This window comes from Quercus lobata, chromosome 10, assembly GCF_001633185.2.
Source record: "Quercus lobata isolate SW786 chromosome 10, ValleyOak3.0 Primary Assembly, whole genome shotgun sequence".
NCBI classification, from domain to species: domain Eukaryota; kingdom Viridiplantae; phylum Streptophyta; class Magnoliopsida; order Fagales; family Fagaceae; genus Quercus; species Quercus lobata.
The window spans coordinates 45,536,086-45,547,933 of record NC_044913.1 but is presented as its reverse complement, the minus strand read 5'-3'; the positions used below and the strand labels follow the sequence as shown (position 1 = coordinate 45,547,933).

Genomic DNA, 11,848 nt, shown 5'->3' with positions numbered 1-11,848 from the left:
AATATATACATTTGCCACTTTCATTTGTTTTAAAACCATTAGAAAGCAAACATTGATCAAATTTCTCATGCCACTATCTAGGTGCTTGCTTTAAACCATATAAAGATTTTAATAACTTACATACCTTGTGCTCATTACCTGGCATTGTAAAACCTTCTGGTTGGTCCATGTAGATTTCTTCTTCTAAATCTCCATTTAGAAATGCCGTCTTTACATCCATTTGATGTATCATCAAATTATGTATAGCTGTTATAGCAATCAATAATCTAATAGATGTAACCTTAGTAACAGGAGAAAAAGTATTGAAAAAATCAATATCTTCTTTTTGTTTAAAACCTTTAGCTACAAGTCTTGCTTTGAATTTTTCAATAGATCCATCAGGTTTTAATTTTCTCCTAAGTACCCATGTACATCCAATTGTTTTACAACCTGAAGGTAAATCTACAAGTTTCCAAGTATTATTAGATATAATAGAATCCATCTCATCATTGATGGCTTCTTTCCAAAACTCTAAATCAAGAGAAGATAAAGCTTCTTCTAAAGAAGTAGGGTCACCTTGCAAATTATACACATAATATTCAGGACCAAAACTCTTTTCAATTCTAGGTCTTTTACTCCTCCTAGGTTCAATCTCATATTCATTAACATCTTTTGACTTAGATGTTGAACATTCAAATTTCTCTTGTTGTTCAAAACCCCCACTATTTTTATATTTAAATGGAAATTTATTTTCATGAAAAATTGCATCTCTAGATTCAATTATTGTATTATTATCAATATCAAAAAATCTATAAGTTGTACTATATAAAGAATAACCCAAAACACACATGTAGAAGCCTTTACCCCAAGTTTAGGCCTTTTAGGGTCAAGTAGCCTCACATATGCTAAGCAACCCCAAACTTTGAAAAAATTCAGATTTGGTTTATATTTTTTCCATTATTCAAAAGGAGTTAAAAAAGTCTTTTTGTGAGGCACTCTATTCAAAACAAAATTTGCAGTTATAACAGCTTCACCCCAAAAATATTTAGGAGCCCCAGAACTAACAAGCATAGCTTTAGTTAAATTTATAAGAGTCCTATTTTTAGGTTCAACTACTCTATTTGAAGATGGAGAATAAGGGGCAGTAGTCTCATGAACAACACCAAGAGATTGAATATAATTATTAAGACCAAGAGTATCATATTCTTTTCCACTATTAGTTCTAAACATTTTAACCTTTTTATCAAAAGTATTCTCAACTTCTTTTAAGAAAATTTATAATTTTTCAAAAGAGTCACTTTTGTTTTTCATAAGATAGATATATGAATATTTTGAAAAATCATCTATAAAGGTTATAAAATACCGATTACCTCCACATGTCAAATGTCCTTCAAATTCACAAATATCACTATGGATAAGCTCTAGTAATTCAGTATTTCTTTCAATTGATTTATGAGGCTTTTGAGTAATTTAAGTCATGCTACAAATTTCACATTTTTCAAGTTCATTTTCAAGTTTAGGAATTAAACCTAAACCACTCATATTTTTCATATATTTATTATTAATATGACATAATCTACCATGCCCAAACATTCACACAAGAAACAATATAAGCAAAACTTGAATTTTCATTCATCTCAACATTAAGTTTAAACATGTCATCACAAGCATAGCCTTTGCCAACAAACATGCCATTTTTAGAGAGTACATATTGATCAGCCTCAAAGACTTGTTTGAAACCAGCCTTATTCAACAAAAAACCAGAAACTAGATTCTTTCTAATGTCAGGAACATGAAAGACATCTTTGAGAGTGACTTCTCTTCCAGAAGTAAATTTGAGAAGCACCTCTCCAATACCTACAACTTCAATGGTATGAGAATCACCAAGCATAATTTTCTTTTTCTCATCCAAAATGGTGTAGGTCTTGAACCAAGTTTTATCATACCAAACATGTTTGGTTGCCCCAGAATCATTCCACCACCCTCCTAAGCCTTCGAGAATATTAATCTTGGTAACCATAGCCACAAGAGGCTCTTCAATGACATTGGCTTGAGCCATAGGCCCATGTTTTCGAAAACGACAATTTCTAGCCGAATGTCCAGGCTTTCCACATACAAAACATGCATAATTGCTATTATTAGTGTGGCTGCCATTATTTGGAGCATGCTTAGGATGGTGTGCTTGGTTCATTCTTTGATTAGAGTGGGTCTTATGTTGAGGCTGATTTCCATTTGGCCTACGTTTGAAGTTCCTTTTCTTAGGCCTTACATAGTTGTTATTTTTTACATTGGCTTTTGGCATGTTTTCATTTGAAGAAATAAAATTTACCTTCGGACCACTTGCTCCATGGAGTTCAACAGTTTTGTCTTGGTTCCTAGCCTCTTCCTCCACTCTCAAACGAGTGATAAGGGATTCAATGGAGAGTTCCTTTTGCTTGTGTCTTAGGACTTTGGCAAACTCCTTCCAAGACTTAGGCAGCTTGTCAATGATGGCTGAAACTTGCATTTGTTCATCTACTCGAATGCCTTCAGATCGAACATCTTGTGAAATCATTTGGAGTTCATAGGATTGTTCCACCACGGACTTGCCTTCAACCATCTGAAATCTGAAAAATCAGCTACATGCATATTTCTTGGATCCAGCTTCCTCTGTATCAAATTTTTAATTCAATGCCTTCCATATCTTTTTGGCTGATTTGTAAGCTTGATCATAATAATCATACAAATCATCAAAAAGACAATTAAGTAAATAATTTCTACAATAAAGATGATCCTTATCCCATTTCTTAACATCTTTTTCATGTTGAGAAAGTTCTTCAGTCAATTGTTCAAATTTCTTTTTCTTTGGTTTTTTTCTCAGTTAACACATAAGCCACATTCAAGAGAGTAAGATAAAATAAAGTCTTTTGTCTTCACCTCTTAAAGTTAACACCACGGAAGCAGAATGGCTTATTAAGATCACCCGCTCCAGAGGAATTAGACATAACATTACCATTTTCCAATGATGATTTTGTGTTCTCCATAACGATTTGTCTCAAATTGTTGGAAATAAAGGAGAGATAATACCTGAATTTTCCTTGAAAATTACACGATTTGATTTTACTAAAAAGAGGTGGCAGAGATGAGGCGTGGACCAAGTCACTGTCTTGAGACAAATCGTGCCGTCTACGATATATCCGATGCAGTTAGACAAATAGTTTCTGTACGTTGTCCCCAGGATACAACAGCCCAACCACCTTTGCTGATTATCCTTGCGAGCCTACACTACTTGTAGGATATAAGCTCTCTATAGTACTTTCTTTTCCCAGAAATTTTGTAAAAGATAGAATATTTTGTGAGTAGTAAGAAGCAATAGATGGTAAGTGTTTAAGACAAAAAATTGTTTTTGAAAAGTCTACAGCTTTCTAATTCAAAAATACAAATGTGTGTATTTGAAACTTCTATTTCATTCCATATATATAGGGCAGACATTTTGCTTGTCCTTAGCCAAAAAATTAAACGTTTGATATCAGTTAAATAGTCATAAAGTTATTGAAATTAATATATATAATCAATAGCTTTCTTTATATATATATATATATATATATATATATATATTATAAACCAGTCATCAAAAGCTTCTGTACGTTGAGAACAAAAAAAAAAATTCATAATCTTTGAAATTAATGCCCCATAGATTAAGTTGCTGAACAAGAAAAGAAAGAGTCATAATGCCAAGCATTTAATGGCCTATTATTACAAAACCTTTTCAAAAGTTTTCTTCCTGAATATATGTTACAAAAAATTGCTAACGGTTTGACCACTGTCTATTAAACCAAATAGTAAACATTTGTGTATATATGGTAACATAAAAAATTCAGCAATAGCTGTACATTTAAGTACTGAAATTCTTCCATATATGACGTTATTATGTCATATTCAAATAAGATAATAAAACCAAATATGCTGGCAATTATGATATTAATATCACGTTAATGTTCATAAATTTCCTAATTAAAACCATTGACAAAAACTATTCAAATTTTTAATTATATTTGAATTTCAAAATTTAGCAATCAACATATCTAACATTAAGAGATAATTGATATACATAAATGAGTATTAAAATAAATATAATATTTTTTATAAAACATAAAATAAAGGGATATGACCTAGGAGTCAGCACTTAGGGTAGATTTGGAGTCAACACCAGACCAAAGAAAGACCAAACGGCCATTTTTTTCATTCATAAAAATATCAACTAACTCTCAAGGAGTACAATAGGTTGCTTATAAATGATTGCTAAATCCTAGTTCTAATTGGCTAGGAAACCCTAATTGCCTTATTACAAAAATAACCTTACTTCTAAATTAAAATACTAAAAGCCCAATAAACTAATAAAACTTAAAACATAAAAATACAATTGACTTGCAAACATAAATAATACTAAATAATAATCTTCTTGTGTCTCACTCATCAGGTACTCAAGGGCCCAAGGTAACTCTGCTGTGTACTACACCGTCCTCCATCCTTATCCAAGATTTAATAGAGAAAGGCTGCTGAGTGATTTCTATAATTCTAGCTCCTTTAGGCCAGTCTCCATAGCCACCATAACCAGTATGCCTAGCATAGCAGAGCCAGAGTTTCTCATAGGGGCAGCACCAGTCCAATCCATGGTTATGCCCAACAAATACTGCCTGCAACAATAAAAAGAGAGAGAACTCAAAATGATCCCATTCATATCCGTCAAACCCAAGCCATAGATTCATTTAGTTTCTGATATTCAAGAACCCTAAGCACATATGTTGCATATTAAAAATGTGGTTCCAATTCCGAGCTTTTCTCAAGCCAAAACTGATCAGGATTTTTTCAACTTTCTTGCCAAAACATTAACATATTTGCTTCTACTGCTTCCACATTTAAAAGAAAGATATAATTACAATTACCAAAACTCAGCTGACCATCCTAAACTGCATTTAGATGATTTAGATGCAAGTGTGTGACTCAAATGTCATGGGTGCTTGAACTCATATTTTCAGGGAAATGTATTGTGATAGAAATGAAAAAAGATAATGGTACCATACAATCATGAAGAACCAATTTAGAGAGGGGGGGGGGGGGGGGGGTAGAAGTACAACATGATAAATTAATCATGATGAATAACCAAAAGAAACATAACATTAAAAAATAAAATATTAAAAGAACAAAAAGAAAAAGAAAAAGAAAAGCTCCTTTTGACTGCAACGAAGTTATAAAAGACACAAATACAAGGTACTCAAATTTCAACGTGTCAAAACAAGTTTTTATTCTTTTCTAATGTAATTCTTGTCAATTAAATGGAACAATAACAAAAAAAAAAAAAAAAAATGGTCATTTTGGGCCACAAAAGCCAAGTCATACAAATCAAGCCTGGCCAGCTTGTGTATCAAGAAATTCCCCATTTGACTTGGTAATAGTAATCAATCGATCCGGCTGAAAATGGGGTCATTCAAATTTCAAGGTCAAATCTAGACCCAGTCTGTCTAGGAGCACTGATGTGTATCATGTGTATGAAGGTATATGTACTTTTGTATGTACATATGTGCACATGCTTGTTCCTTTGTGTCGTTACCTAGAGAGCAGGCATCTAACATGAATATATGTATGTATGTGCAAATCTATATATTTACATAAGAATACGATCGTGCGTTGCTTATCTTTGAAATGAATATAATTATGTATGTCGTGCTTGCTTATCTGTGTGCTTACCTTGACAGAAGGCCTTTTAACAAGAAGATCCATGATACCCAATTCAGCTTCTTGAGAAGCAACAGGTTCTTTGTTAATTAAGCCTACACAAGGCTGGTCTATTCCGTTTCCAAACTGTGGAGCAACGTTCTTATATGCTTGACTTGGAATATGCCAGAATATTAGCTCGGGCACGCTGTCAGGTAACACTAAATTAATTAAGAATATGAAGGAAACAGATTTATATTTTTTTTAAAAAAAATTAAATGAATATTCTCCGTATCTTATTGGTGCAATTCAAAGAAGAAAACCAAAACCTCAGCATTGTCAATTACAACTATTTGCCTCAATGGAATTAACCTTTCTTTCCTTTTCACTTTCTGTTTAATCAATCCACATCGGGAGCAATGTTCCAAAGTTTTCTGTTCATTTTATTCCTTTCTCTTGCAAACCATTTAAATCAATGAACTAGAGTCTGGCTATTTAAACCTTGTTTCCAATTAATTGTAGTCAATGCTAATAAGGTTCCACAAAAAGTAGTTAAAAAAAGAAGTATTTCTGTGTTCTAATACCTTGAGTTAGGGTTGATCTCTTCAGATTTTTTCTGGAACCATTCTGCTTGGGCATTTGAGATAACTCCTGGATAGGACCCGCCGCCAGAATCTAAAAAGTACAGGTATACCACGGGTGATTTTGGATCATCTGATGATGAGACTTGGAGAACATAGTTGGATATACTTGGCCAAAGATCTTTAGGACCATTGCTAGAATAAGATAGCACATCATGCTCAATGTCGTGTTTCATCAACTCGATACGCTGTGTGCCTCTGAAGCTGCATGCTTCTTCTCCTGCCAGACATAATGGCCCCATCAGAGAGAAGCTAATATAAAAATCTTTAAATCATGGAAAATTCTAGTGCTACTATTTTGTGCACAACTTTGTGCACAACTTGCCCACATGACGAGTTGTGATTGGTGAAGGGGGGATTCTTAAATCATCCCAAAAAAAGGTATTTAAATCTCTCGTACGAGAAGAGAATCATATATTATGATACTATTGAGAATTTGCATGTTAGAATGACATCATTTTCTATATTTTCAAATTTTGAAATAGTAATATATTATGGAAGATGAGAAAGGAAGAACGGAAGAGATTAACGTGGTTACATCACTAAGACCTACGTACACAACACCAAAAGCCAAATGGCTACATCTTCATCCTCTTGATTGAACATATTACAAGGGAACTCAGACTTATAATGGAATTTACAGAATTTGAAAATAGGTAAACAATCAAATTATTACATACATATTTTGAATGTGATCTTCACATCTTTATAATTGATTCCTCCAATCCCTTGATTTACTCCATGCAATCAATTCCTTGATTGTCAACAATTTGTGCAAAATGCCATTCTTGCCAACATATATTAAACTATTATAAGTGAGCAAAAATATATTGTTATGAACTTATGATTACTGATTAATTCTGTATCCCATCGCTAATGCATTATAAACATCATCTAAAAGGCTATCTTATGTTCATTTCAAAATATTGCACGAGGGTTTTATTTTATGGTTCACTTGGTTCTGTAATTTCAGTATTCTTCATCATAGTTTGCGTGAATATCATTTTGACTCTATACCAGCTTACAATAGGCCAAGCTCCAATGAGGCAGTTGTCCAAAACAATGAGAGATCAATCATAATCCTGGGAAACACTGACAAACCCAAGGAGTGTTGCCTGTCACTAGTGATGGCTGGTTTGTCACCAGCCTTTTTACACCACATTTCATACAACATGTTAACCTGAATATGTCGAGTTGACTGCTGGGCAAATAAGTGGAGGAATTCCAGGGGCTGAAAACCACTCCATCGGCCATACAAATGGTGCATCGTCATGGTTTCCAAACACACTGGCCCAAGGAATATTTCTGGATTTTGTTGGAGAGATTGCCTGATCCCAATACAAGCTGGCATTTGCTATTAGGAAATTGTTGGCTGTAATGACATCTCCAAGGTATACAACAAAATCTGCTATATAATCAGTTCGTTAGAGTATTAAACCGAAAAAACAATCTATAAATAAATAAATGAAAATATTAACTATGCAAAAGGGCTCTATTTCAAGCTTTGCACGCTTAACTTCTTGAATTTAACAATCATTGGAGTAATTTATTTGGGTAGACCGATACGTTAAGCAAAAACGTAACCTTTTAAGTCAGCTGAATATCAAACAATTCAAGATATCGGAATAGAGATGAAATTTAAGTTTTTTCAACATAATGCACTAAGCCAGAAAATAATAATGGTGATCTTGTCTCTACAATGGGTGACAGTCACCAAGTAAAAGTGACACTGATTCCCAGCATGTTAGTACAGTATAGATAGAACATTAAGACATCATACGAAAATTTCTTTGTGTAGCATTCAGAACTAACCATTTTAACAGAAAATAAAACAACAAACCCAACAAGTTCGTCATGCCTTTGCAATGACCTCTATTTTTTTTGGCACAATATCATAATCTATTCCATGGAGAGTACCCATAAAAAGGAAATGAAAATCATGTATGTCAAAGTGGTACCAGGCATGTCTTAAGCCCTTAACACCAACAACACATTGAAGTGTAGCAATTTGAATGTGTGGTCATGTAATTATGAAACAAATGTTATATCTAAATGAAACAGTCGACCCAACTAGTGGACATCAATTCATTGAATAGAATCAATAGACTGGTCATTATGGCAAGGTCGAACCCACCAAATCTGCTCGTAGAAATTTGTAAGGCACTACACAACTGGTCAACCTTTGTTATTGTTTGATGAGAGCGATACTGTAAACAAGATGTTAAGCTGCCCATGCTGTTCAATATATGAATGTCTATATATGTGCAGCATAACCTAAATGTATAGACAGTTTTGTTTCTTGAAACTAAGCCAAATTGCGGTAATCTTAATATGATTTAATCTAATTTGATCAACTTTGTCAACATTGAAATATTTAGAAGTCTAGATTGTACAGAACAAGAACAACTAAGTCTTTGTCCCAAAATATTGAGGGTCTGTTATGGATTCTCAATAGAGATATCTATTTTTAATACTTCTAGTGTCCGAATTTTGGAAACAAAACTAAAATTCTATAGTACTTAAAATTAATAGATAGACCCTTCAAGGTGCAATTCTAAAACTTGTTTCCCCATTTATCCTAACATGACAAAAGAGACAACAAACATGTAGTAGTAAGAGAGTGCAAGGCCCATATCATTGCTATTTCGAGTCATGTGTGAGACACTTCACAAATGACCCACATGAACAAGTTGCTAAGTTAGTAGCCCCAGATTACAGATTACTAACCCCAAACTCCCTTCAAGAAATTGGACTTAATACATTACATAAAAAGTGTGCATCATAAGTACCAAAGTATTAACGAACTAACCATTAATAAATTATGAAAAAGGTTTTGCCGCATGCTTGTACAGAGTATGTGACAGCAAAAAAAAAGGAATAAGTGTCTAAAGTTCACTTGGTCCCGTTCATTGTACATGAGTTGACTTCTCTTCTGTGAGCTCTCAAAAGTCAATACCATATTTTTGACGATGAATTTATATACACACTTCACTTTAAAATTTTGAAAAAAATGAAATACTTTTTAAAAATTTTTAGAAAAAATGCTTTTTGAAAAAGCATCAGAGTCTTTTGGCTAAATATTGTAGAAAACTAAGTTTGTTTGTGATATGGGTATTGTTTAAACTTATTTGGAAAATTGAGGAGAGAAGCGAATTTCGGCAATACCATTACCGAAATTCTAAGAAAAAGTAAGAGAGAGGAGAGAGAAATGATGTGATGGAAGGGGGAGAGAGAAAAAAGGAATTTCTGCAATGGTATTGCCGAAATATGTGCCTAAAAAAAGCAGGCTAACCTACCCGAAATTGGAGACTGACCTGACCGAAATTATTAAAAAAAAAAATGGAATTGTGACAATTGAATTGTCAATTGTGGCAAGAGTAATGCTACATCTATAAACTATTTTATAACATTTTTACAAATTGTTGATATGGCCAACTTCTTACTAGTTCTCATCAGGGCCCACCAATAACATTATTTTTTTATTTATCAATAATCACTCATCACATCAACAGTTTGTGAAAGTTTTTGTTAAAAAAAAAAAAAAAAAAAAAAAAAAAAAAAAAAAAAACTCAATTTTGCCACAATTGAGTTTTTTTTTTTTTTTTTTGGTAATCATCCATTTTAGGCAAAATGCTAGAAATGCAAATTTTTTTACACAAACTGCTAATGTGGTAAGTGATTATTGATAAATAAAAAAAATGATATTATTGATAGGCTCTCATGAGAATTAGTAAGAAGTTGGCCATAACAACAATTTGTAAAAATGTTATAAAATAGTTTATGGATGTAGCATTTCTGGCCACAATTGACAATTTAGTTTTTTTTTTTTTTAATAAATTTTGGTCAGGTCAGTCCCCAATTTCGGGTAGGTCAACCTGCTTTTTTTGGGCACATATTTCTGCAATACCATTGCCAAAATTCTTTTTTTTTCTCTCCCACTTCCGTCACATCATTTCTCTCTCCTCTCTTTTACTTTTTCTTAGAATTTCGGCAATGGTGTTGCCAAAATTCGCTTCTCTCCTCATTTCCCCAAATAAGTTTAAACAATACCCATATCACAAATAAACTTGATTTTCTACAATATTCAACCAAAAGACTCAAAGCAACATCCTTTGGACCTTTCCTCTTTCTCAATAATAAAAATAAACAGTTGGTATTAATATTTAGTAGGACAATAATAGTGACATGGCAACTGAAACAACATGGTACCATAGCTCTCATAACCAAACCGGAACAGGAGGTCGGACCCGGAAAAGCGAGAACCGAGATAAAAACTGATTTTTTAAGCATAAAGAACCAGGCATATGTGGCAATTCCGTAAACCTGTAAAACCGGGGTTGGACCGCACGAACCAATGGCAAGAACCATGTGGTCCAACCCCTTAGCATTCTTTTTTTGTTATAAAAAAATAACTTAACACAATTTTATTCTACTTAATTAAATTATCCATCTCTTACAAGGAATAAAAAAAAAAAGTAAAATTAAAATCCTCCAAAGATATTCAACTTTATTTCAAAAATTAATCATAAATTTTAATGTTTTCATGGTTATTATTTTATTTTATTACCTTTCTTATTCAATTATTAAATATATGCTTGAAAATCATTAAATTTCCCTTACATATATAGATATATTAGTCAATTTTGCTAGTTTTATAAATTTAATATTTATATTTAGATTTTAATTAATTATTAAATTAATTATGACGTCATCACAGTTCGACCCCAGACCTCAATTCGATCTCAAAAATCTTGAATTTCCCCTTTTTACGGTTGAATGAACTCTTCCAATTCGAACATCTTACATGGTACAACCACCACATTTATTATCAGACAACACAACAAAGCTAGCTAAGTTAGCACATGATTGATTAAAAAAGAAGTGATAAAGTCACCTGTAGGAGTTTCATTGTCCAGCACAGTGTTCATGACCTTTACTGAGTTCACGTCATGGTCTGGTCCCCAGTCCGACCACGCGTTCTCCCCAAAATGCAGGTCTGCAAAAACCGCTATCTTGAACGCTGCACCCGCCCGCATCTGAACATACCTCTCACCGCCTGAGAGTACGGCCTGCACTTGGTCATCTAATCCGACGATCAGGATGAAGAGAGAGAAGCAGGTGAAGGATAAGATCGCTACTTGGGTCTGAGTTTGTGGCCTTTTCAACTCCATTGAAAGGAGAGAAGAGAAGAGAAGAGAATTTGGGTGCAAATATATTGCTTTTTTTTTTTTCTTTTTTCTTTTTTGGGAATCAAGGAGGTGAACTAAAATCTTTAAAAAATAAAAATAAAAAAAAATTGTATCAGAAAATCTGAAAAAATAAATAAATCGTAACAAAGAATACGTGAAAATGATTATGAAATAAGAAATATCTCTTAATTTGGGTGAGGAGCCAAACTAGGCTTTGGAGGAGACAGAGAAAGAGAGGAAACTGCAGCTCTACTGCTGCTTCTTCTTCAGAGTGAGAGAAAGAGATTTGAGCAATTTGTTTAGACTTTGGTGTGGTTTACCCGTTGGTCTTGGTACCTATTTGTA

General features: G+C 33.2%; 1 protein-coding gene across 1 annotated transcript; it reads right to left on the bottom strand.

Annotated features, from left to right (window-relative positions):
* Positions 1–4,149: 4,149 nt before the first annotated feature.
* LOC115965790 (probable inactive purple acid phosphatase 16) lies at positions 4,150–11,567 on the bottom strand. The gene is made up of 5 exons (XM_031085093.1): positions 11,209–11,567; positions 7,495–7,719; positions 6,258–6,534; positions 5,707–5,881; positions 4,150–4,655 (listed from the first exon to the last, which is right to left on the bottom strand). Exons 1-5 carry the CDS (start codon positions 11,483–11,485, stop codon positions 4,443–4,445), a joined length of 1,167 nt encoding a protein of 388 aa, XP_030940953.1. The 5' UTR covers positions 11,486–11,567; the 3' UTR covers positions 4,150–4,442.
* Positions 11,568–11,848: the final 281 nt, after the last annotated feature.

Coding starts and splice junctions, on each gene's coding strand:
- LOC115965790 (XM_031085093.1), bottom strand. CDS start 11,485: ATGGAGTTGAAAAGGCCACAAACTCAGACCCAAGTAGCGATCTTATCC. Junction 6,535..7,494: donor AGTCAACTCGACATATTCAG/GTTAACATGTTG, acceptor TATGTCTGGCAG/GAGAAGAAGCATGCAGCTTC. Junction 4,656..5,706: donor TTAAAAGGCCTTCTGTCAAG/GTAAGCACACAG, acceptor TTATTGTTGCAG/GCAGTATTTGTTGGGCATAA.